The sequence below is a fragment of the Papio anubis genome, chromosome 15 (assembly GCF_008728515.1).
Source record: "Papio anubis isolate 15944 chromosome 15, Panubis1.0, whole genome shotgun sequence".
NCBI lineage: Eukaryota > Metazoa > Chordata > Mammalia > Primates > Cercopithecidae > Papio > Papio anubis.
Genome location: NC_044990.1, coordinates 13,823,658 through 13,851,238, shown reverse-complemented (window position 1 = coordinate 13,851,238; position 27,581 = coordinate 13,823,658). Strand labels below are relative to the sequence as shown.

The window sequence follows — 27,581 nt, the reverse complement described above, 5'->3', positions numbered from 1 at the left end:
CTATGTTACTTCAGAGTTTGAGTTATGCTCAAAAAATTAATCACATACACAAAGTTGCACTAGTAACAAATACTAAATTCAAGACTTGAACCCAAGTTTGTCTGACTTGAATGTCCATATATATAATAACTATAAGAAGTGGCCTTCATAATTTAAAAAGTCACAAAAATTATCCAGCAAAAATAAATTCATCTTTGAAGACTCTAGAAAATGAAATTATTGCTTCAATAATTTGGGGTGGTTTTTTGATACAGAGTCTCGCTCTGTTACCCAGGCTGAAGAGCAGTTGTGCGATCACAGCTGATGGCAACCTCCACCTCCTGGGCTCAAGTGATCCTCCTACCTCAGCCTCCCCAATAGCTGGAGCTACAGGCACATGCCACCATGCCCGGCTAATTTTTTCTATTTTTTTGTAGAGATGGAGTTTTGTCATGTTGTCTAGGCTGGTCTTAAAATTCTGGACTCAAGCAATCTACCGGTCTCAGCCTCCCAAAGTGTTGGGATTACAGGCGTAAGCCACCACCCCCAGCCAATAATTTTTAAAAATTCTAAATCCCCTATATGAAGTAAAAACTCATCAAAGTTGATAAAAACAGTGTAGTAGTGCCAACAGAGGTAAGGCTTAAGAAACACTGAAAATTTTCATTAAAAGGCACTACTTAGCAGAGAAAAGTATGTGGAAGATAAAATGCTTCAGCTTGAAACACAGAGAGCAGAGAAGTAACTTATATGTGAGCTTAGCTCCATTTCTCAAAAAAGCAATTAAAAATTAGACAGTATTGCAACTTTCAGTCATCTCTTTACTATGCAATCAGACTTCCAAAAAGGAGTATATTAAATTTTTTCTGGAAGAGTTAAAAACTTCAAATTGATTATCCTTGATCTAGAACAATTTATTATTGACTAACAATAAGATGATAAATCCTTTTTCAAGGTCCCAATCATCTATACGAACTGATGATATAGCCATAAAACATAAAATTCTATAACCCCTGCACAGTCATGAATCTGTATTTTTCAAATAGAGGGAGAAATCCCACTTAACAGCTTCCAAAATCAAAGACTATTTCACCGACGCAAATAGTTTTCTATAATGGTTCCCTATAAAACATTAAATAACAAAAGACTGCATTACTGATCCACACAACTGTCCGTACCAAAGAGCAAATCTCAGATATTTAGGATACTGAAATAATTAATGAAAAAGTAATAGATAAGAATTCAAAATAGCACATAACTAAATCACAGGGTGGCCTGGAATTGAGTATGTATTATATTTAAAGAGGAGAGTGGTATCTTTCTTGTTATGTTTTCTATTGGCAAACTATAAACAGGGCCAGGCATAGTGGCTCATGCTTGTAATCCCAGCACTTTGGGAGGCCAAGGCAGGTGACTCACTTGAGGTCAGGAGTTCAAGACCAGCCTGGCCAACATGGTGAAACTCTGTCTACTAAAAACACAAAAATTAGCTGGGCATGGTGGCAGGCACCTGTAATCCCAGCTACTCGAGAGGCTGAGGCAAGAGAATTGCTTGAATCTGGGAAGCGGAGGTTGCAGTGAGCCAAGAGATCGCACCACTGCAGTCCAGCCTGGGCAACAGAGCAAGACTACATCTCAAATAAATAAATAAACAAACAAACTAAAGACATAATAGACATCACTGAAAAGGTTGGAATTAGTTGATATAGGGAGATATTAGGATGAATGATATAAAAGAACTAAAATCAAAATGAAAATAGGTATGCTGACTCCTCACACTATCTTTTATCTCCATGATGAAATAAATACAAGTTAAATACCAAGATGTAATATAAAAATTAAATGAGTTTTGAAGAAAGACGGTAAAAATAAACATGCATCTTGGATGAATGAACCAGATAACCTATTACATATGGTTTTAGCAGTAAGATTTTATAATATATGTATTTCATATTATTTCATAAGAAATATTTAAATTATACATGGATTTTTCTAGCGGCTACTTCATCTCCCACTTCTTTTCACAGTACTGACTAGATTTTAAATTACTGATCATAATGTGTCCTAGTTCACTGAGATGATAAATAGCAAAACATTTTGAATTTAAATAAAGGACTGAAATTTAAAGTTTGATTTTTCCACTAAGCTGAGCTGCCTTCCAATTAGATTATTTAAGATCTACAAGCAAAACAGTACCACAGTAGGACACAACCTCAGGATTCTTTTTCACTTCAAAGCTTTTTACTTTCAAAACTCCAACCTTTACACTATATTGATATAAAAGAAGGCAAGACCCATAGATGGGAAGTGAATGTTATAAATGTACAAATCTCATATCTATATTTAGATTTATACTTTACATAAAGTTGTTCCCAAAAGAGAAATAACATTATTAGAAATACTAAAATGGAATTTCATTAATAGGTAATTTAGATAATAATTATGAGAAAAAGTATTTCATTGTACCTTAAATTTTTCCCACATCTTCTAGATTCACCATCAATTCAAAATTAGATAACCCATGAAGGAGCTCATCTATATGTATATATACTAATGAAGCACTATAGTGTTACTTTTGGAATAAAATTAATGCTTATCTATATAACTTGCCCATTAAAATCCCCAAGCAGGGCAATGTGTATAGTCAAAATAACTACTACAATTCATTTTTAAATTCTTTTATGTATAATTCTAAGCTATAACATTAAATTAGAGTCTGGCACATGATTTTTTTTAAATAAAAGAGAAACTATAAAAATGCACATGAAATCACACTCATTAGAAGAGATTTAACTTTTTACATAAACATGGATTTGCCACTGGTTAGATTTAAGTCCTCAAACATAAACTATATATAAATAAGGGATGATGCCAATTAATATTATGCTAGACTTATGCCATGACAAAAGCATTATAAAATAGTATCACTTTTTAAGACATAAATTATGTAATTGCTAATAAATATTATTCTTTTGAATAACTTTACCCTAGTAATTTTCTTCAACCTGACAGGGTTTCATGGTCAATTCAATCCATGAGTATATGCAAATGATAAGGTCAGGATTAATATTTTTCCCTCAACTACATAATCACTATGCTATCTTGGTAAGAATTTGCTATTTATTATCAAGAAAGGCATTCCTTTATGATGTAACAACCTAAATGTCAGGGTTTTCTTTACTTATTGTATAAATATCTATCTCCATTAGTTCCAAAAAATTTTTATTAGTACTTTAAGGGCAGAACCCAAATACCATAATACATTTATACAGCACCGAGTATATCATGCATAGTCTAAGTGTGTATAAAATATCAGCAATTGTACATCCAAAGAAAACTTACCAGACAGTTGTTTCTACTTGACTGTCGTTGAGCTGCCGATTATCCAATTGGGCAAAAAGTGGAAAAAGCACTTGAATCCCTCCAATTGAATGAATTGCACTATGAATTGAATGTGTTACTATTGCCTTCACATCCTATGTCCAAAAACAAAAATGTGTATTAAACTTCTATAGAACAATTTTCATCACTATTTCCTTGTTCCAAGTACCTTTATAAGGGAATTAAATAACATAGTTGGACATTTTTAAGCCTTCAATTATAATTGCTATATACATATAAGACAAAAAAGTGAATACCTTTGCTAATCACTTTTAAATTTCAAATCTTAGGTTGAGACATTTTTATACTAAAAATATGAAGTTAAAATCAAACGTTATTTTAAAATCAGAAATACTATTGATGGATTTAAGACAAGTAATTTTATTGTTAGAGAATATTAGTAATACATTCTTAAAGCAAAGTATGTTTTTATATCTAACAATTAACTTATTCAGTTAATTGATTTAATTTCAAAGGCTATATAACATATAATAGATATGGCAGATTTCCTACTAAGGAGACAAAGCCAGGGTAGAGTATATTGCTACAGAAAAGAGAGACATTCTTTAAAGTTTCACTTAAAAGATCTGCAAAAGCCAAAAAGAAACAAAAAATCATAGATTTATAGATGAGCAATGTTTGACATATAAAATAAAGTTACTGTCAAATTCTAACAAGAACATGAAAACAAAGCCACAATTCACACACCTGAAGCATTAGAGCATGTGGGGAATGCACAAAAATTGATGCATTCTCTTTTGGTGATGATTCCAGGCAGAGTTGAGCATCAGTGGCCTTAGCATTATATGTAAAGGCAATGCTACTTGCAAGTTTTCCATCATATAAAACCTGTTTATGATGTTCTGCCAAATGAATATCACTCTCAGATTTAAACTTGAAGGTACTCTGAAAAAATAAAACTAAGGTAAACACTCTTTAAAAGCAATAATTAAACTCAAAAGTTTTAAAACAGAGAAACATTTACAATAATAAACTATTTGTGCACCTTTCACGTGTCAGGGACTATTCAGTGGTGTTTCTTACTTTGTTACTGTCACTTTAATTCAGTGAGAGCTAAGTTTTATTATGGCAATAAAGATGCTCAGATCTTCATTTTCTAATTTAAAGTTTTTCATTACTGGCAAAATCATTTCATTAGAAAAAAATATCAAACCTGATATTATATATAAATAGAATTTTACTTGACTACATCATAGCATAAGTTTAATTTTTCTTGTTAACACTTTAAAAAGTATTTACGTAAATAAACAGTGCCTGGCACATGAATAACTTACAGAGAAAAATGACCATCATTTTAGGCTATAAAAAGTTAATATGCAAAAATATTCCTATCCTTACTAAAAAGCAAATCAACCTATGAAATACCAATGACACTCAATAATAATGTCACAATATACATACTAAACTCAGAAAAGAAGTTCATTAAAACATGTTATTACTTTCTATGAAAGATAAAAACTAAACATATGCCATCTGTAACAAGAAAGGTATTGTTATACATGGTTAAAATTGCTCTACAGATATGAATCTAATAATGATAAATAATATTTAACCTTTGCAATAATCACATATCAGTATTACTATTAATTTCAACTTACAATTATGAAAATTGAATGTTACAGAAATTAAGATGTAGAAGGGACCAGCACATAATTCTAAGTCTTCTGATTTATAGTCCATATTCAATGTATCGATAGTGAAATCATCTTAAAATCCTGACTCTGCCACTAACTATCTTTTTCATGCTGAGGAAATCATTTAGCTGATGTGCCTCCAATTTTCTTACTCTAATGTTATAATAAGGTTAAATCAAATGTCCCAAACTCAAGTTCTTATGGGAGGCGCACAGATATGCATAAATGAACTGGGCCAGATGGGAACTTCCTCAAACTGGAGAATATTTGTTCTTTCTAAAAGTGGCCCCTAAGTCAGTTGTTCAATGTTGCTAGTTCTTCTATATTTTTCAAGAGAAACATGAAATCTGAATTTTTATCTAAAATCACTATATTTTAAAATCTAATTCAAACATTTTAACACTTTGCAGACCAAACATGTCAGTTTTTACTTCTGGACTAGTGTGTAGAGACTATCTAATACAAAACTGGATGCAAACCATTAACTACTAGGCATGTGCCAAGACAAGAGCAACATGAATAATTAAAAATTTGTATACGCTGTAGTCTGAACTATTTCACTGATAATACTTTTTTTTGAATGAGGATGGTAGTGTTATCACTAGAATGCTTAAGAACTCAGCATATCTACATTAAAAAAACAGTGACTGATTTAAAACACATAAGGTATGTTGTTAAACGCTGAAATCAGCTTTCTGTGTCTGCATTTTACCACTGCTGAAACATTTGTATATCCCATTGTCTAGAACAAAACTCTTGCTTTCATTTTGTTCATACTGCTTATACCGGAATTAACAAGTTTTAATATATTCTCTTAAAAGATTTAAAATCATTTTGTGGAAATGTAAGATATCTAATAAAATCTATTTTTATTTGGAAAAACATTGGTCTTAGTTTTTCTGAGCCCATGATATATACCATACCCTATTTTGGTTTGTAGGAGGAAAACACGTTTATATAATAATTAATTAAATCTAACACTTTTAGGTTTAAAAAAGTGTGTAATGTAATATAAACATAAAATCCATTAAATAAAGATAATTTTCTTATCTTCCCTTGTTTGTAGTATTAGGTTATTTCTATGTCTTTAAATTTATATATAAAGGCGGATATGCGCAATGGCTCACACCTGTAATCTTAGCACTTTAAGAGGCCAAGGTGGGAGGATCACTTGAGGCCAGGAGTTTGAGATCAGCCTGGGCAACAAAGAGACCCCATCTCTACCCAAAAATTAAAAATCAGCCGAGTGTGGTGTCACACAGCTGTAGTCCCAGCTCTTCAGGAGGCTGAGGTGGAAGGATCACTGAGCCCAGAATTTTGAGACCACAATGAGCCATGATCATGCCACTGCACTCCACCCTGAATGACAGAGTGAGACCCTGACTCTTAAAAAAAAGTTAAAAAGAAAAAATTTTACATAAAAGTATAAGCCTTTATATAATTATCAATATTTATTGTATTATTTCTTTCAGAAGGATTTTCATAGGAAGAACTGTTATATAAAACTGTATGAACAGAACAAGATGAGAATGAGGAGTGATTGCAAATAGGCAGGTAGGATCCTTCTGGGTTGATAGAAATGTTCTAAAATTAAATTGTAGTGATGTCTACACAACTTTTTAAGTTTATAAAAAATAATTGACTTGGACACTTAACATTAATGACTCGTATGGCATGTAAATTACACTTCAATAAAACTGTTACAATTATTTTAAAAGAAGAAAAGAAGGTATGAATATATTTTGTACTAATTACACTCAAATGAGGAAAGTATGATGCATGCTTTTCAATATGGACCACTTCAGCATAACAAAGAAGGTGGGTGGAAGCAAAGCTGTACTGAGCTAAGGAAATGACTCCAAGTGGTTACTGAACCCACAGAAACAAAAGAAGAGATTCATAAATGATAAATCAGAAGATCAATATAACAAAATCTACAAACATATACTGTATCTCCTTTCTTCTCTCAGCTTCTTTAAAAGACACAATTATTTGAAGTAATAATTATGTCATGTTGGGTTTGTAACATACACAGATCTTACATATGTAACAATAATATCACAAAAAACAGAGAAAACAAATAGAGCTCTATAGAAGTAACATTTATATAATTCACTAGGATAAAATTAATATAAATCTGAGGCTGATTCCAGTAAGCTAAGATTTATAGGGTAAGCTCTAGTACAATCACTAAGGAAACGTTTTTTTAAGTGAAAAAATTATTTAAAAATTGAAAACGCTATATAAGAAAATAAGCACATAATCCAAAGAAAGCAGTAAAGAATAAAGAAAGAAATAAAAACACGAGACACACAGCTAACAAAAAGTAAAATGACAGATGGAAACCTAACTATCAATAATCACATTAAAGATGAATGAAATAACCAATCAAATCAAAAGGCAGAGATTGTCAGATTGGATAATAAAATAAGATTCAATAACATACTGTTTATAGAATATTCAAAGGTAAAAACATATTTAAAGTAAATACATGAGAAAAAATATCAAGAAACCACAAGAAAGCTGGAATGGCTGTGCTAATATCAGACAAAATAGACTTTAAAACAAGATATATTATTAGGTATTAAAAAGACATTGAATAATGATAAAAGGGCCAATCATCAGGAGGATACAGCAATCGTAAACATATGTGCACCCAACAACAGAGCGTCAAAACACATGAAGAAACAGCTGAAGAAATGAAGGGAGAAATACACAAGTAAACAATAATAGCTGGGCATTTGATTTTTTTTTTTTGGTAGGTCATAGCTTCCTCCATCTTTATTTTCTGATATAGGAAAATACAAGAGTAACTTCTGTTAGCTTTAGAACTTATAAAACCATTCGCTACATAGTTTTCCATGCATAACATCTAAATCCTAGAAAGAAACACATGGTGTTAAATACAGAAAGTGCTGAAGCCCAACAGAGATTTCCTATTAGGTTCAAAATGAGGATTGAAAGCTATAAGTGAAAAGGTTTAAGGTTTAAAAAAAAATAAGAGTTCATATGAAAAAAACGGGTGGGTGTTAAAGGGAAGAGAGCCCACTTATAAGCAGTGGGAAAGGTACTTCCAGAAGTCCATGTAATTCTCAGGAAAAGGCAAATTTTGCTTATTTTTAGACAAACCATTGGAAAAAAACAGGCTAACAATCATCTCCCGTAGGAATAGTCTGGAAAGTGGAGAGGACGGCTTGAAGTGAAACAGCATAACTGGCTCCACCCAGGGTGTCATTTCACCATTAAGGGACTCGATCAGATTTCACTAAGTAGAGTTGTTACGTCACCACCAATAAAAGTCCTATGTTCTTTTGGGGAGAAATATCTGGGTATAATATTTCTACTGCCTCTAATGGTTGATTATGATTTCAAGTCTTTCTAGGCTCTTCCTCCCTCCCTTCCTTCCTCCCTCCCTCTCTCCCTTCCTCCCTCCCTCCCTTCCTCCCTTCCTCCGAAGCTTCCTCCCTTCCTTTCTTCCTTCCTTCTTTTCTTTCTTTTTCTTTCTTCTTTTTTTGGTAAGATTTGAGGAAAAGGTCAACAGATAAGCAGGATATTTTAAAAGATTTGAGCTGAGTGGGGTCAGTGACCAAAAGATCTATTCTGCAAGTCCAGTTTGCCATATATATATATATATATATATATATATATACACACACACACACACACACACACACACACACACACTTTAAGTTCTAGGGTACATGTGCACAACGTGCAGGTTTGTTACATATGTATACATGTGCCACGTTGGTGTGCTACACCCATTAACTCATCATTTACATTAGGTATATCTCCTAATGCTATCCCTCCCCTCTATACTCAACTTTCCATTCATAAGATCAAGAAGGAAATTGAAGATTTGAACAAAAACCAAACAGAACTAACAGACATCTCTAGAACACACCATCCCAAAACAGTATAATACACATTCTTCCAAAGTACACATAGCCGGGCTCAGTGGCTCATGCCTGTAATCCCAACACTTTGGGAGGCTGAGGTAGAAGGATCACTTGAGGCCAGGAGTTCAAAACTAGCCTGAGCAACAGAGCAAGACCCTGTCTCTATAAAAAACTGAAAAATTAGTCAGGCACAGTGGCTTGTGCCTATAGTCCCAGCTACTCAAGAGGCTGAGGCAGGAGCATAGATTGAGCCCAGGAGTCTAAGACTCCAGTGTGCTAGGACTGCATCACTGCACTCCAGCTTAGGTGACAGAAGGAGAGGCCCTGTTTCCAAAATAAAAATGTACACATCAAACATTCTCCTGGATAGACCAAACTCAGGTCATAAAACAAACCTGAATAAATTTATGAAAACAGATGTAATACAAAGTATATTATCTGTCCAAACTGGAATGTTAGAAATCAATAATATAAAGGAATTTGAGGAATTCACAAATATGTAGAAATAAACACATTCCTAAATAACCAATGTGTCAAAGAAGAAATAATCAAAAGAGAAATTATGAAATATTTTAAGATGAATAAAGACACAAATATCAAAATATAAGCAGTTAAGGCACTTAGAAATTTATACCTGTAAATGTTTGTATTTAAAAAGAAGACTTCAAATCAACAACTAAACCTCCCACCTTATGTCCCTGGAAGCAAAAAAGCAAACTAAACATAAAACAAGCAGAAAGAAAAAAATAAAAATAATTATAGAAGAACTTAATGAAATAGAGAATAAGAAAACTGTGAAAACAAAATGAAACCAAAAGCCAGTTCTTTGAAAAGATCAACACTATTAACAAGCCTGTACCTAGACTGATTAACATACTATTATCTCAACAGACACACAAAGCATATTTGACAGAATCTAACACTTTTTATGATAGAAAGCATTGAACAAAGTAGGAGTAGAATGGAACTTCTATCTACTAAAAAAAGCATCTATGAAAAACCTACAGCCAACAACATAGTGCAATTTGTTGCAGGATGTCAGAGCATAAGAAGGGCAGGAAGGGTAGGTAGGAGAGCTGCTCAGTTCATGATGTCAAAATTCTAAAAAAGTGATAGGGCTTCTACCTGAAACAACAAGGAAGAGGTAAGTGGGTTGTGCCTTGACATAAAGTTTCTGAGTATGTGCAAGGTAAGGAAGGTTAAGTACACTAAGGACTTCTCTGTGTAGGGAGTCAGAGCCTGAAAAGGATGAGAAAGCATCTGCCTGAGAGGAGATGGCAAACCTTGGGAGGCAGCTGAATCTACAGTGGGGGTTGAAAATCATTCATCTGGTGTGTGGCTTGGCAGGTCAGAGCCTGGGCAGGCAGAGGAGGGCATCCTCATGGGGCGGGGCGGGGGGGGGGGCGGTGCCTGGCTCAGGTTGTTGTAGCCTGAGAAAGATGAGAGAATATGCACAAAGGGAAGCAACCAGGCAAGGGAAGGCACAACACCAGCAGGGCAGGGAGCCATTGCCTAAAGGAGTAAGCTAGGATGGGGTGTCAAGAGTTCTAGAGAGGGTAGCATCTGAATAAGAGGGTTGTCCAGCAGGAGGTAAAGAAACCTGGGGCTCCAGAAGGATGGGGAAGGTATCAGGTCAACAGCCTAGCTCAGTATATTGTGCTAGAACTGAGGGAGGGTTAAGAGTGCATCCATGATGGAAGGCAGCCAGAAAAGAAGCCAACACCTGCCTCAGGTAAAGAGAGCATCCATATGGAAAATGAAGGAAAGACTGAGAAGCTGTTTGATGTATTATAATGTAAATGCAGTAAACTGGATCTTTTTACTATAAAAGACATTATACAACAGTTAGCAAAAATTTAATGGGGTCTGAGAATTAAATATTAGTAACAAATCGATGTTAACCTCTTGATTTCATGTTACACAATATTACGTGAAAGAATGTTCTCACTTGTAGGAACATAACATTCAGGAATGATGGAGCATCATGTCAGTAGTCACTCTCATGGTTCAGGAAAAAAACTGACTGGCATAGTCCTTGTAGCTTTTCTGTAATTTTTATTTTACTTTTAAATTTTAAAATGAGAGAGAAATAAAGAAGGAGATAAAGATTTAAGAGAAAGTGAAATAACAGAAGTGATTTAAGAGAAATGTTAAAGATAAACAAAGTAAATAAACATGCATAGTCAAGTCTGGAGAAGAAAACCAAAGCAAGGAAATAGAAGAAATTCTAAAAGTATAGTACAATAACAATTTCTTAAAATATGAAAAGATGCAAACTACATATGAAAGTGCACACCACATACCTGGGAAGTTAACTCACAATGACCAACCCCAAGATATATCTAGCAAAATTACTAGATTTAAGGAAAAAGAAAAAAAAAATCCTTCGAACATCTAACAAGACTAAGTGCCTTGTAATGGAGAAGATACTACATTGTCAACAGACTTTCAATACCAATACCCCATGCCAGAGAAAAATTAGTAGCATATTTAAGACATCCAAAGAAAGAAAAGTCAGGGAATGCATTCCTCAAGAAATACTATTTCTATGAACTCTTCCTGAGGAATCTACTATAGAAACAGCTAAAACACAGCCAAAACACATCAATATAAGGAAATAATATAAGCCTTAAACACACAGGAACTTACAGAACTAGGATTATGTAAGAGTTAAGACAGAATGGTATGTAAAAACTGTGTGTGCTCACAATGCAGATAAGACCTTGTATTAGCTTGCTGAGTCTGCTATGACAAAGTACCAGAGTCTAGATGGCTTAAATAAAAGAAGTTTAATTTCCCATAGTTCTGGAGGATGTATATGGGTGTCAGCAGGGTTTTCTTCTGAAGACTCTCGCCTTGGTTTGAAGATAGCCTAACCACCTTTTCTTCCCTGTGTCTTCACATGGTCTTCTCTTTGCATGTGTCTGTGTCCTAATTTCCTCCTCTTTATGAGGATACTAGTCATATCGGATTAGGACCCAATAACTAAATCTCAATTACCTCTTAAATCTCAATTTAAGAGATTTAATCTTAAATCTCTTAAGATTTGTCCTCATGAGATGGGGAGGACTATGAAGAAATAAGTTTTGGCAGAGAAGATCAAATATTTGGTTTACTTAATCTCAATTACCTCTTTAAAGATCCTGTCTTCAAAAACAGTCACCTTACAGACTACTGAGGGTTAGAATTTTAGTGAATTTTAGGGGAACATAATTCACCTTGTAACATACCTCAACTATTTTAAAAATGGCAAGAGGGAGAATGAAGAAACATACGCAAAAACTAATTAACTGCATTTTCAGTAATTATAACAATTGGACATTATTGGTATTGTTATTCTGAGACTGTTCTTTATGTATAATTATGGGATTTTCTAATCTATTATCCTGTGTCTATTTGACAATCAGTATCCTCACTGAAGAAGAAAGGAGATTTAACTTCAAACAGGTCAAGTTAAAGCACCACACTCTCCTGCTTTTTCTCATTATTCCCTTGCTTTTCTCATTCTCCTTTGCTGATTCGTCTGCATCTCCTCAACTTACAAACACTGGCTTTCCAAAGGACTCATTTCTCAGTTATCTTTTTCTCTGAACTCACTTCATTGGTACCCACACCCAGTCCTTTACCTTTAAATCCTGTCCATATCCTGCCAATGCCAAATTTCTATCTCCAACCTAGATGTCGCCTCTGAACTCCAGACGTACTTCATTTTTCCATTTAGATATCTATCGGTCATCTCAAACAACTATGTCCATAACCTATGTCCATAACCAAATATTTGATCTTCTCTGCCAAAACTTATTTCTTCATAGTCCTCCCCATCTCATGAGGACAAATCCATCAGGTCAGTTGTTCGGGCTAAAATTCATGGGGTTTCTTGCTCCTCTCAATCCTCTCTTGCTCCCTTAACCTATGTTCACAGTGACAGAAAATCCTACTGGCACTACCTCCAAAGTATGTCCAAAAGCTGACCTTTCAGAGTCTTAGATATTTTAGATATGCTTTATCAAAAATCTAATCAAGTCTCAATACTTTCCAGAGCTCTTTCACTAAATAACTCCAACAGTCCCCTAACTAGTCTCCCTATTTCCACCTTTTCTCCCTATTTACCATAGTAACCAGAGTGATCCTTTTCAAATTGGTATTAGGCCAGGACACTCAAAACTTTTCAATGACTGTCCCTCTCACTCAAGAGCAGAAATGAAGTCATAAAAATCCTCTGAAAGCATATAGTTGTTTTCTGAATTAATCTTTGACGCTCCCCCTTGCTCCTTCTGTGACAGTCACAGGAACACAGTCACAGTGTTCTTTAATCTGTGAAGTAAGCTTCTGCTAATGGCCTTCCTTCTTGCTCTGGCATTTAACCTTAAAGCTTTTCCCCAGATATCCACTTAGCTAGCATCAACTTCCATCTTTTTTACCTGCTTTGTGTGTCTCATAGCTCTCATCATCACATAGACACTATTTATTTTTCTTTTGTTTTGTTACCGGTCTTCTCCCATGATACTGCACACCCTACTTCTCCAAAATACAGGCAGGGGTTTTTGTTGGTTTTGTTTAATTGTTATATCCCTAACATCTAGAAGAGTGTCCACATGTTTAATAAAAGAATGAACAGATGAATTAGTGAAGGCTCATTATTTGTATTTCATTTACCTCACCTGTAGTAGCTAGCAATTATTTATTTTGTTTTTCCTTTCAACTGAGCTTTTGTTACCTTTAATTTGAAAGAGGGGTCTAGAGCATATGCTATAGGTAAATGAAATACTGGATACACATTTACCTATCATTCAAGAAAAGACATGCAATTTTCACTTTGTTAATTTTGCTTTAGCCATTGAATTGTAGTCAACATCATTCTATCAAGACACGTTGTAACATACAGTAACTTTTCAACTATATAGATGCATTTATAGCCTCTCCCCAAATCTTTCCGTTAGTTGTCATATGTATTACATGTATATACTCCTAATCATCCAGGTTTTCTTCCTCAGTCAGTAATGACAGTCAAATAACAACAAATTTCTTTAATTTTCTTTCAAAAGACTTAAAGAATATTTCCACTGGATAAAAAAATTCTATGTTGATAGATTTTTTTCTTCCATTCATAACTTTAAGGATTTTGTTCCACCTCTATGGCTTTCCTGCTTTCTGATGAGATTCGTACAGATATTCAAATTATTGTTCCCTTATCAATGTCTAGTTTTCCTCTGCCTGCTTACAAGATTTTCTCTTTATCTTTGGTTTTCCACACTTTGACTGTAATGTGCCTACTTTGGTTCTCTTTGCATTTATTTTGGTTGGAATTTTCAGAGTTTCTTCAATCTATAAATATAAGCCTTTTACCAAATCTGAGAAGTTTTTGATCATCATTTATTCAAATATTTTTTCTGGCTCTTTCACTTACACTGTGTCTATTAGACCTTTCAAAATTGCCCCATACATCTCCAGGGTTCTATTTTCTTACCCCAATCTTTCATAACTCTCTTCCAAGTTTATATCAATCTATACTCAAGTTCATTTACTTCTCTATCATATTAACTCTGCTAATAAGCCCATACAGTTTTTTAATTTTGATATATTTTTCAGTTCTAGAACTGCCATCTGATTTTGTTTTATTTCATGGTTGACACTTCCTATCTTTTAATTCATTGTAAGTAAATTTTTCTCTACCTCACTAGTTATAATAGACTTCATGTGGTATTTCCAACATGTGGGTTATCTTGGAGTTGGTATATGATGATTTTCTCTTCCCTTGAGAATAAGTCACATTTTCCTGACTATTTTTAGAATAAGTACTTTTGGATTATATGCTAAATTTTGTGACTATTGCTCTGTACAATATTATAGAGAAATTTTCTGGCCAGAAAGTTTCCTATAAAAGCAAAAAATGGGGATATCAAGCCATGTAGACTGACTGTTCCATATATTGACTACCCTCCAAAGCCTGCCTGCTTTTATTCAATCTCCATAACCCTCAAATAGATGTTATCTACATTATGTGCAGAGTTTGCAAATGGTTATTTGTGAGAATATCAGTTTGTTAGGAGCTCACCCCTCCGTACAAGTATTGGAAATCCTCTGAAGTGAATTTTAATTTTGGAGGTTGTGTTATACTTTTTCTCTTATCAGTTAGAACTTTATTATGATATAGCAAATTATAAATACCATTATGTTACGATATTCATAAATGAAGGAGAGAACTGAAAGCTAAATTTTCAAATATCTGGCAATGAAGACTAACTGCTTGCCACAAGGGTTAATGTAACACTGATAAAATATCTAGTAATAATTATAAAATATAAAACCTTTGCTTAAATCTGATTTGCAAGCTTATGTCAAAGGGCCATCTGATACACAAGATGTTATAATCTCGAAGACATTAAATAACTCCAAATAGAGATCCACAGTGAACTTACCTGGTAGTAAATTTTACCATACTAGACAAATCTACAGTGAGATTTTCTGTATTTTAAATATTTTCTGAATTTCTGTATTTTACTTTCCAAACTGAATGGTTTATTTAGTTAATAAGTGATACCCTAACTTATTACTGCCAGAATATAACCAAGTACAGAATTTTTACTGATAAGCTGCAATGCTCAAAACCAAATGTTCGACAGAACAAAAATTACCTGGCACTCCAGTGACCAACAAGTCAAAATCATTTGTAACAGGCTCCATTGAATATATAGTTTGATGACATTATTTGAAGGTAGAATTAACTTATTTTACTAATTTCGAAGCCCATATGTTGACATGCTATCTACACTAAACTCAGAATCATAAATATTGTCTGACCATTACAATGAAAGAAAGTTCCATATAACTCAAGGCAAAACATATAAATACTATGTTATTATACAACACTAAGTAATTTAAACTCCATTTGGGATTTATCCAAATGTCCACTAGTTATTATATTCCCTATACCTTAAAAATTCCACTGTAGCCCTCTACCCCTTCACTCACAGGAAGTGACTTTACCAAGATAATTGTGAGTATAATGTGTGAACTACTCAGCTTTTCTTCTATCAAAACACAATCTGATCATATGCATTCTTCCTTCCCTACATTTTCTGAATTCCTACAAAAAAAAAAAGTTTTTTAATATGAAAAATTTTTGCTGATGCCTGTCACGGTAGCAATTGTACTTATAATATTTACAAATTGAGAAAATGCATGTATCCATGGATTTATCATCAACCCCCACTAACAACAATGGGTGCGGTGAGCTGAGAACGTTCAAAACTTAATAAAATACTCTCTGATGTAATGCCCAAATTTACAGGTTTCTCTCTTAAAAGTTCTGACTTTAGGTACTCTACTGTGTGTTAGGAAAACAAGGATACACTATGTCACATGAGCTGTGCACACATGTTGACAGGGTTACTGCTCATTATCACTGTTGTTAAAAAGAACGACAAGAAAGACTTGTGAAAAGAATACTACAAATTACAAAATTTGCAAAGCTGTTCAGGACAAAATTTGCTTCTTTGTGAATAGAAGAATTACAAAATTGCTTATATTCAGCCCTTTTCCTTGATGTTGCAAGGAAGCGCCCATCAATTCTGCAATTTTGCATTAGCAATCATATTGGATTTGTATTTTCTTGATATTCTACCTTTTTATATTTCATTTGTTTGCTTGTCACTCTATTCAGTATCATTCTATTAGAGCTTAAAAAGACATTGCAAGTATTTTATGAAACAACTCAAAGAAGTAGGAAAGAAAAGCAGGCCGCATATTAATAAAAAATGTGAATTACAAAAATATTCCTATGCAAGATCAACAATGGCAGAACCAGGATGCAAACCCAACAAAACGACCCATGAAAGAAAAAGCAGCTGTACAAGCACAAATGCATTTCTAGAGCTAGTAAGACAAAAACAAAAATGATATGGAGAATATATGATAGCAAGTATTGTTACCTTGACATAAAAATAATAGCATTATTATTCTTCAATATTATTACGGTTATTAAAGTCATTGAGAACAAAAAGGTATTTTAATATGGGTAAATTCAAACTTTCCTCTCTCTCTCTGTCTCACGCTCTCTCTATCTATATATAAATGACATAAAAAGAGAAATACCAATGCAAAAATACAAAGGCCAAAGAGGGAATATTTTTAATATTTACTACTCCTTTCCATAACACAACGTTCACATTATTTAAATTGAGTTCAATAAAAAACCACACCTCCATACAAGACAAGTACTCCTTCAGAATTATAAACACTTTGACGATAATGTGTAATTCTCTTTCAGCTCCCAGTAGTTTGAGACTTCACAATTCCTAATGTGATTTAAATAGAACCCCTATACACTCCCCTAGCCAGGTATACTTCACATTTAAAACTAACTCATATATGTGCATGCTCTATCTTACCGAGAGTCTTTGCTTTGAAAGTTTAAAAAACAAAAAAAAAATGATAAATTACATTAGTTTTGCTAAATTAGTATACTCACTACTGTACCTACTTCCTCACTTAGAGCAATTAAAGCAAAAATATAAGCTAAAATTGAATAATTTCAGGTCCCTGAAGTATATTATCTTACTTTCCTTCTAAATCTTTAACTCTTCTTTCTAAGTTACCAGTAATATTAACAAGTTCTTTATTGTGTTCACTCTGTAATATGTATGTTTCAAATTTTTGTATTTTAAATACTACATTAAGCAAAATAGTTTTATAAGATTATTTCAGAATTGTTAACAAAAGGCATGCCACCAGTATTAGAAAATATTCTGAAGAATAAAAAGTTTATAAAGAGAAAACAGTTGAGAAAAAAGCATCTTTGAACCAAAAAGAAACATATAATAAAAACTGACTACATTCTAAAAAAATAGAAATGACTCTTAAACCATATTAGAGAAAGATTTTCACTAAAAATTACACCACATTTTACATCTAAAACTCTCCATAGAATTTATAAAATTACAGTTATTACTACCTTATATCCAGGTCCTAACTGATGAATTGCAAATATCTGTGCTGGGTTGAGTGCTTCACTGAACACATACACGGCTCCAAGTTGACCACAGAATACCCTATTTGCATCAGCAGTTTCTGATGATCCAAGAAAGCACTTGTCATAGCTCTATTTTTAAAAGTCATAAAAAAAATCAAATGCATTATTTTTAATGACAAAAAGGTTTAAATCCTTAAATCAGCCTCCATTATCAAGAATATTTTAAAACATAACAAAAATAATAGCAGAAAGCATCAATTAAGACTTTATTATTTAAATAATAAATGCCAGTCAAGTTTTTTGGGAAAAATGATCAGTTACATGCACACTTATGTTTAAGCAAACAAACAGTAGCCACCTACTCAATCTTCAGACTTACCACTTTTCAAATATTACAGTTAAAGGCAAAAGAGCTTATAATTATTTATTTACAAAAGTTAAACTAATATACAACTGTAATGATGTATAATGATCCATATATAGAGAGATTGATCTGAATCAAGGGAATGACTATTCTAACATTTAATCATGAACACATAGGGTATAATTTTTTTATTCTACTTTATTTTTGAAATTACGAATCTATTCCTCTATTCCTCTATATTAAGTAAAAGACACAAAGAAAATCAATCCCTTCTCATATATGAGTAGGAATTACACAGAATCAAATAAACAATAAGACTAAGATCTGCTTCTTAAAGCCGATGATACAGTGCTCTCCACATGAGGAATTCAGCACTGAAGAAGCCAAAAGCTTAACAAGATCCTTCCAGCCTCTACTTCTTATACCCCACCCACCGAAACCAGGGAAAGCAGTCATGGCTCAGTTCCCTTCCCCTATCCCCACAGGCTATTTCACACCTTAGTACGAATAAGCAAGAATTATATATGTAAGAAGTACTTTTGGTACTTCAATAAAGTAAAAAAATTGTGAATGGGGTACAAAGGCAAAAAAAAATTGTCGCCATTAAATATCCAATCTCTAATTAGAAGTATAGGAATTTTAACTGCCTAAAGTATGTATATATGTGTTATTATCTAGAATTCTCCACTTCTTAGGGCACTATTACAAATAACCAAAAAAGTAAGCCTTTTCTTTCCAAGATACTGTCTTATCATTTAACGAGTCAAGAAGACCACTGGGGTTTCTTCCACTCTATAATAAAATGACTCTGGAGAGAAGATCTCCTCTGCAGAGAAGATAAAAAGGAGAATTTCATCTGTGTATTCTAATTCTGAAAACAACATTCTATTAAATATTTATTGGTTGTGGCTCAACCATGAGTTTCTATGGCAGAGAAAAGCAACTTTTTCTATAAAGGGACAGACAGAAAATATTTTAAACTTTGCCTGCCACACCTGGTTTCTGTCCCATTCTGCTTTGATTTGGTTTGTGTCTCTTTAAAAAAAAAAAAAAAAAAAAAAACTTAAAAAATTAAAAGCCAAGATTCTTAGCCCCCAGCTTATACAAAACCAGAAACAGGGGGAAGGTCTGATTTGGCTCATAGGGTGTAGTCTGCCAAGTCCCTATCTACGGGACAAACTATGGACCATACGCACATGCTAGCTAAAAGAATACAAAACAGGATAAGCAAATCCCTGCCCTTTGGGAGATGAAAGCCTAGAGAGATGCAAACAAAACTCAGAAATGAATTGTGTTTAACAGGTAAGTTCTTATAAAACCAGGTATGCTTGAAGGGTTGTATATTACTGAGCTTGGAGGTACTTTCAGCATTAAAACAAACCTTCACTTTGGCTCTGACAGGCCAGAATGTAGACAACAGAAAGTCCAAAGTAGAGAAATCATAAGGACCCTTGAGGTTTTAATTCTAGTTATCCTCTACCTAGAATCCTACTGTGTCACTTCTTCCACTGCTAACATACTGATAGAAACTAATATAGTCTCTTTGTTTTATTGCAATAAGCGATTTAAGTGATCTTCCTGCTTCAGTAATTTCCCTTCAAAATATTCTCAATACTGCAGGCAGACTGATGGTTCTAAAATAGAAGCACACATCACTTCTCTGCTGAAAACCTTCCAAGGATTTTTAAGCTGAGTAAGATGCGAAAGCCCAGGCCTTGTTTGCTTATGAAGGCCAAAATGATTTCTGCCTAACCTCATGCCTCCTCCTCCCTCTGCTTCAGACAAATTGCCTTTTCCTTGAACTTTCCTATTCTGCCTCAAAGCCTTTGCACTCACTGTTCCCACGGAATAGAACAAGTTCCCCACACACCTTGCTTGCTCAACTCTTTCTGCTAAAATCATCTCTGCAATATCTGGCTTCTCCCTTCCCTACACCTACACTTTCTGTATGCCCAATTTATTTTCCCCATAGCATTTATCACTATGTAATGAATAATAGTGACTATATGTTATACTTTTGTTTAGGGTCTTCTTATATCTAAATAAGGGGTAAACCACATTTTTTAGTGCTTGATGCTGGAAAAAACAGAATATAAGATTCAAGGTTTTTGATCTAAAAAACTTAAAACTTTGGCCAAATGTTTCTGTTTTTTATCATTAATCATGTCTTTTAGCAATTTTCTTATACTAAATTTAACAATGAAAGATTCATTTAATAAAAAGAATAAATTTTCAAAGTTTTAAGTTGCTACCAAACTATTTTATAATTCAATTCATATTGTAATGATAGATCATTCTCTCAAATGAAAACACAGACAGAAAAATAAAGACTTACATCATTTGTGTTAACATGCCAAGCCATATCACCATAAGATACCAGTTGTCCATTAACATAACACCGAATTTCACTGTTCCTCCATCGATTGTAAATGTGGACAATGCTGATCATGTACCACTTAAATAAAAAAAAGCAAATATATCAATATGTAATGTTTGGTTATTATGGTCTACAATGCAATTATAACATTCATAAAACCCTACAAGAATATGCTGACAGGACTATTAATGATCATCTAATACCACTTCCTCAAGCTCCCCCTCCAATCTCTCATTTCACAGATGGTAGAAGTAGCACATAAAGAATATTCTTGGAGAAGACAAGAACTACAACCCCTTGACCTCCACAGTGATATTCCTTCCACTATACCAAGATGTGAAATTGTGGAAATATAATTTATTTGTGTTCATTCATTTAAAATTTACATTGTGCCAGGCACTGCAGATACCCAAGGCTGACCAGTTCTCCTAGAATTTATGAGCTAGTAAAAGAAATATATATGACACAATTAAACAAATGTAGAATTATAAATCATGGTGATTACAGTGAGGAGAAAAAGAACAGTATAAACTGAAAAAGAATAAACTAGGATTCTACTTTGAATTGCGTGGTCAGGAAAGATCTGTCAAAGAAACAACATTTTAGCATCTATAATAAGATTTAGGTAGCTTCAATTTCACAATTTAGATTTAGTAAATCCAGTGATAATTATATAATTAATAACTTAATGTGGGAATATTTATTAAGAATAAATGAATGAGTTCATATTAAGTGCCCATTTTACAGTTACTGGTATCAAAAAGCATTTTAAGTACCTATTTTAATATGGATGGTTTGATATCTGAAACAACCTTTAGTCGCTTGAGAGTTAATAGCCTAAAATTGAGCATATAGAAATATTTTTTTCTAAAGTATAGAAAAATACAAATGATTTGTAAACATTTGAACAAGTATGCTTTCTGAACGGGGGGAAAATTAACCGGTTTCTCCCTCCCTCCAAAATATAAAATACAAACTTTCTTCTACAGATTATTTAAATGCACTATTCAATTATTTCATATATATTTTGAGAAATAAAAAGTTGTAATAATCCTTAATCACTAAAATATTAGTTATTTCAAGGTATCTAAAATACTTTGAGCAAAATTCAATTTTGTTCATTTCAATTTAGAAAATAAAAATAGACTGGACACGGCGGCTCATGCCTGTAATCCCAGCACTTTAGGAGGCCAAGGTGGGCAGATCAGTTGATGTCAGAAGTTCGAGACCAGCCTGGCCAACATGGTGAAATGCTGTCTCTACTAAAAATACAAAAATTAGCCAGGCATGGTGGCATGTGCCTGTAATCCCAGCTACTCGGGAGGTTGAGGCACAAGAATCACTTGAACCTGGGAGGCAGAGATTGCAGTGAGCCAAGATTGCACCACCGCACTCCAGCCTGGGCGACAGGACAAGATGTTGTCTCAAAAAACAAAAAACAAAAAAAAACAAAAAGAAAAGAAAAAGAAAAAAAATAGTGTGTTAGAGAACTCAAAAAAGTCAGTAATACAAAACAACAGTGTCCTTCTATAAAAGCAAGGTCAGGTCAAGACATTTAACTGTCTAAAACGCACATCCTTTTTTTAAGTTTTTTTTCATTCCAGGTAATTATTAATTTATTGCAAACTAAGTCTTCCACTTGATTCGAAACCAATATATATGTTAGCCCTGATTAAAATCAGAAGAGAAAATCTTTAATGTAGTCATTTAACAATTGTTTCTAAATAATACAAAATTATCAAGAAGAAACCATAAAAAAGAGCGTCAAATAAATTTAAGAAAAATCTTACAGAAGTTTACAAGTATAAGAATTAAAGTTTGCATATATTACTTTCACTGAATTTGAAAATATTCAACCAGAATGCTACCTAAATAACATAGAAGATACAAACTTTATATTGTGGAGTAAAATGTGTAAAAACTTTGCATTTTTAAAGAGAAGGGACACAAATAAATGCCTACATATAGGCAAAGATTTCCTGCCCAAAGACAGTTTTAAGATAAATACTAGATGTAATCTTATACTTATTGGTGTACTTGCTATAAGACAAAGTACTCATTCAAACAATACTTACTGAATTCTTACTACTCCAGATAACTCAATGTTCTTACTACTCCAGATAACTCAATGTACTGGGCAGCAAGAATTTTACTTCATAAAGACATGAATTGGATTCCCAAGTTACTAGCTCTATGGCTTTTGGCAAATTACTTAGCATCTCTGAACCTATTTTCATCTCTGAAAAAGCGGAATAATAATGCCTACTTTATGGATTCCTTGTGAATATTATAGATAGATAATATATGAAAACTATGAAGAAAAGTTCCCAATGTATTTGGCACCCATAAATGACATACCATTAACTAAACTGCTATTTTGTTTTTATCTACTATGTCCTCATGATGAGGTTCATTTATGCTAAAATTGATTATTATTTACCTTTCAGAATCATTCATTCGTTCAAAAAATGTACTGAGAGCCTACTTTATGCCAAGTATCTTGTCCCAACCTTGGATCATGGGTATATAAAGACAGACAACATACACACACGGAAGGAAGTTTCACTAGAGAAACAGTTATGAGAACAATAGAGAGTATCTAAAATACAGATGTGGGAGTAATACAAATAATTACTATAAGTAACTGGGAAGGAAAGACAAATAGAGAAGAAAGACTATCATAGAAGTATTCACTGAAAGAATAAAATGAACCGTAAGACTAAGCTTTAAGGATGAAAAGGAATTGTTCAGTAGACAGGGGTTAAAAAAAATTCCAGGCAGAATCTTAATATGATACAGCACAAATGGTTGACAAAATTTTCCTCAGTGTGTAGGTTTAGCAGGAAAAAAAGCAAAAACAAAAACAAAAACAGGCAAAGACCAGATTGTAAACAGACCTTTAGGAACCTGGCCTTTGTTTTTTGCATAAAGTGGTATAACCAAATAATTCTGAGGAGGAAAGTTAAAACAATCAGCTCCATAGTTAAAGAAAATAACTGCAGCAATGTGGAGGTGAGATAGGTAGGCAAGTGTGGATAAAGACAAAACTGAAGAAACACCGCAAAGGTTTAGGTAAGACACCATAAGCTTCCATTGAACTAAGGCAAAGGCATTAATAATTTTTTTTTTTTTGAGATGGAGTTCGGGCCTGTCGCCCAGGTTAAGTGCAGTGGCCGATCTCACAGTCTCACTGCAAGCCTCCGGCCTGGAGTTCACTCCATTCTCCTGCCTCAGCCTCCTGAGTAGTTGGGACAGGTGTCCGCCACCCTCGCCTGGCTAGTTTTTTGTATTTTTTAGTAGAGACGGGTTTCACCGTTAGCTTGTGATGGTCTCCATCTCCTGATTCTCTCATGATCTGCCTGCCTCTGCCTCCCAAAGTTGGGATTACAGGCTTGAGCCACTGGCCCCGGCTAGTTTTTTTGGTTTTTTTTTGTATTTTTAGGTAGACGGGTTTCACTGCTAGCTTAGATGGTCTCTGATCCTCCTGACCTCGTGATCCGCCTACCGCCTCCCAAAGTGCTGGGATTACAGGCTTGAGCCAATGCCTAGCCAAAGGCATTAATAATTTTAAAGTGAGGATGGGAGCTAACTAACAGAACTGATAGGAAGTGTTAACATACAAAAGGGGAGTCTAAGATGGCTTCCAATTTTCACTTAGATGGGTAAGGGTACCATTAACTTAAGATAATTAATACAGAAAAATTATTCAGATTTGGAGTTTATCAAGGTTTGCTTTTGGTTATAACAATAATATATGATAAAATTAAATGAATGAATAAACAAATGCACTGATTAATGAGCTGATCCCAGTAAAGACCATAGTACTTATTCACAAGAAAAGTAACTTTTCTCTTTCCTTGGTACATCAAACTGTACTCTACAGATGACACAAGTGAGTTTTTCAATGGTTAAAAAAAAAAAAAAAGCCTAACTTTTGATCTGATATACCTTGACTAAAGAAAATAAAAATAAACTTGAAAACTATGTGTGCATAGTGATATTATGCATATATAGTGAAGTCTGCATTTAGTTTGAGACTCAAAAAGAAATTTATAAAAGGACACAACCAGTAATAAGGAAAAAAAAGATCTATATTAAGAATCCACGATATATATATATATATATATATATACAAAGATATGAAAATAAATTGAAGATTAAAAAGTACAACATGATATCAACAGTAGCTAATATGTCTAGAGCACATATTACCATTAGGTAACATGCTAATGGTTTATATCCATTTTCACAAGTTCTAACAGCTGGTTAAGTAGTGCAGCTCGGAAAGCAAAAGTTTTAATGTAAAGATTTCTTTTTGAAAGGCCAGTAAATCTCTTATTAGGAAGGATAACAACAACTTAGCTAGGGCATCTGTGGAAAACTAAAGAAAGGAATAAATAAGAGAATGAACTTATTATAATGAAACACAGTAAAAGCAAATATTTGTGATGTTTCAAGGTTTGTGAGAATCTTCACAGAAGACTTTTTAAAATCCACATCATTCTCTGGACCTGCTCCTAACTAGACCCCTTAGAATCACTGCATATTGAGAGCTTTACAAAGGAGAATGTGTTTTCCACAAGTAAACAGTGAAGAAGACACAAAATAGAAAAAGTGAGAACAAATGGGTTAAAGTGCTTTTTATTGGTTAATGACAATTTCATTTGGTTATAACTTCACTCTAATTGTCTGCATGTGTATTCTTTAAACCACTGTTTCCTAAAATTGTCTGATGAGAAAAGTTACCTAGAATATTTGTTAAAAACACACAATCCTAACATGAAAACTTATGATACCAACAACTGTACTTCTAATCAATTCCACTGAAATTCAAAATAATTTGGCACTTTTAGCAAACTATCTTGGTCTCACCTTAATTCTAATAAAACAGAATTTCCAGAGCAAAGGCAATGTGACTGGTATTAAAATAATCTATTTGTATTAAAAAAGAAAGAATACAACATTATAATGAACAAATATATGTATTCAGAATCATTGCTTTTTAAACTATTTTCTAAGTATATATTAATGGATTATTGTTAAATTGATATTCTTTAATAGAAATGACAATAACTGACATTAAATATAAAGCATATATTTTTCGTTAGAATCATGTAAAATTTAAACAAATTTTTGAAAATACCACCCAAAATAATTTCTCTGTATATAGCAAGACACACATCAGATCGTAAGTAACAAGAAAACAAACAAAAAAGATATGAAAAAGAAATAAAGACCTCCCCCTCACCGCATCTGGGTTCATCATATCTGTTACGATTGTACCATTAATCACAAAGAGTAAGGCGATATTTCTGTCAGGAGGAGTCAGTGTGCCCTAAAAAATGTTGACAATCTCACTGTCATATACCCAAGAAAGAACCCTGAACCTGGAAGGGAACAAAGCCTTAAACATGTGTGACGGGAACTCCTTTGCACTCTGTCCTTGTTTTCTTTCATCTGGACTTTCAGATAGTTTGTTATTCTGACACAAAGACGGACTCTGGTAGACAGGCAGGAAAATCTCTCTAGAAAATGCCATCTAATTATGAATGAATTATCTCTTATAATTCTAATCATACAGTTGCACAGTTCTCTGCATTTTCTCTTTAGAGCAGTTTTTAAAATGTGTTTTGGCCTTGTCTCTGCTATTATTTAGGATATTAAGTAAAGACACATTTCATGAGCCAAAACTAATAGCACAGCAACATTCTTCTCCTTGAAGCCAGCATTACTAAAGCATCAGAAATTAACAAAACCTTCCATCTTAGGAAACAAGACTCAGAACTACTAGGATTAGGTGAATCTCCCACACACACACAAAAAAAGTAACGGTGCATTGCTTAATCTGAGGGTTTAACATTTAGCTTTTTTAAAAAGGGGCAAATACTTATAAATCCCTAGTGCCTACAATGGTGTCCAATACTCAGTAAATAATAAGTATTTATCGAAAGAACGCCATAGAACAGATCAGACTGAGATAATGAGAGACGGTAACAGAAATACATCACAGAAGATCAAAACACTGATTTTATAGAAGATAAAAATCAAACATAAAAATAAAAAGGAAACGCAGACAAGGATAAGAGAAAACCATTAAAAGCATAGGAAAACCAGTGAAAGAGAATACTACAGAGGTTATAAAAGAGTTAAGAATTCTGTCATAACAGGTGAGTTATAAAAATATTTACTTTTACCTACCTTGCGTGGCTGAAAATCGTATTTCACACAATGCTGAAAACCTTTCCCTTTGGACTTCAATGATGTGACTATTAAACAGTTGCCAACAAAATGAGCAGAGTAACCAACTCCTTTGCTAGTACGAAAACTGCAAAGACAACTGACAATGGTATAATATCCTCTGATAAAAAGAACTAAACACCTAATGGCTATTAAACATTCTTATGAAAATAAAACTTATTTCCCTGTACAGTAGAAGCAGTTTAATATGTGTCAAATAAAAACTAAACAAAAATATAAAAGGTTTAGTTATAAGTAAATATAAGAAATTTAAACTGGGAAACAAAAGACTATGAAAGCTTTTAGTATTTCAATCTAATATCTCAGAAATACTTAAAAACAAATTAATTGCCAACAAAAACCTACCACCAAGTAGACTTTATCTACTTTTAAGGACCATTTGCAATCAGCAAATACAGAACACGTTTACACAAAGTTCACATTTTAAATAACAATCTGCTCTATAATCCTTTGAAAAGAGCTTACAAATTAACAACAAAAAGAAAAAAAAACTTGGTCAGAGTCAAGGTTGATAAATAATGCAGCTGATCAAGTAAAACAGTACATTTTTAGTTTAAAAAAATAAAAAGATGTAACTATGAAATATAGTTGTTTTCTTCTACAGAAGCATTCCCCTTAGCTGTAAATTTAATCACAATGTAGAAAAATGTTTAATCATTGAAAAATGAAGGTACCACTGAAATTAATGTATGACCTC

The 27,581-nt window shown here is 33.3% G+C and overlaps 1 protein-coding gene across 11 annotated transcripts in view; it reads right to left on the bottom strand.

The window, feature by feature from the left end:
* NBEA (neurobeachin) overlaps positions 1-27,581 on the bottom strand; it is a 739,922-nt gene that overhangs the window by 603,561 nt on the left and 108,780 nt on the right. For all 11 annotated transcript variants that reach the window (XM_031655705.1, XM_031655707.1, XM_031655708.1 and 8 more), the window contains exons 6-10: positions 26,825-26,951; positions 20,585-20,704; positions 17,868-18,014; positions 4,069-4,266; positions 3,322-3,455 (exon numbers count right to left, since the gene is read on the bottom strand). In XM_031655705.1, the coding sequence (XP_031511565.1) occupies positions 3,322-3,455; positions 4,069-4,266; positions 17,868-18,014; positions 20,585-20,704; positions 26,825-26,951 (726 nt within the window). The remainder of the gene's footprint in view (positions 1-3,321; positions 3,456-4,068; positions 4,267-17,867; positions 18,015-20,584; positions 20,705-26,824; positions 26,952-27,581) is intronic.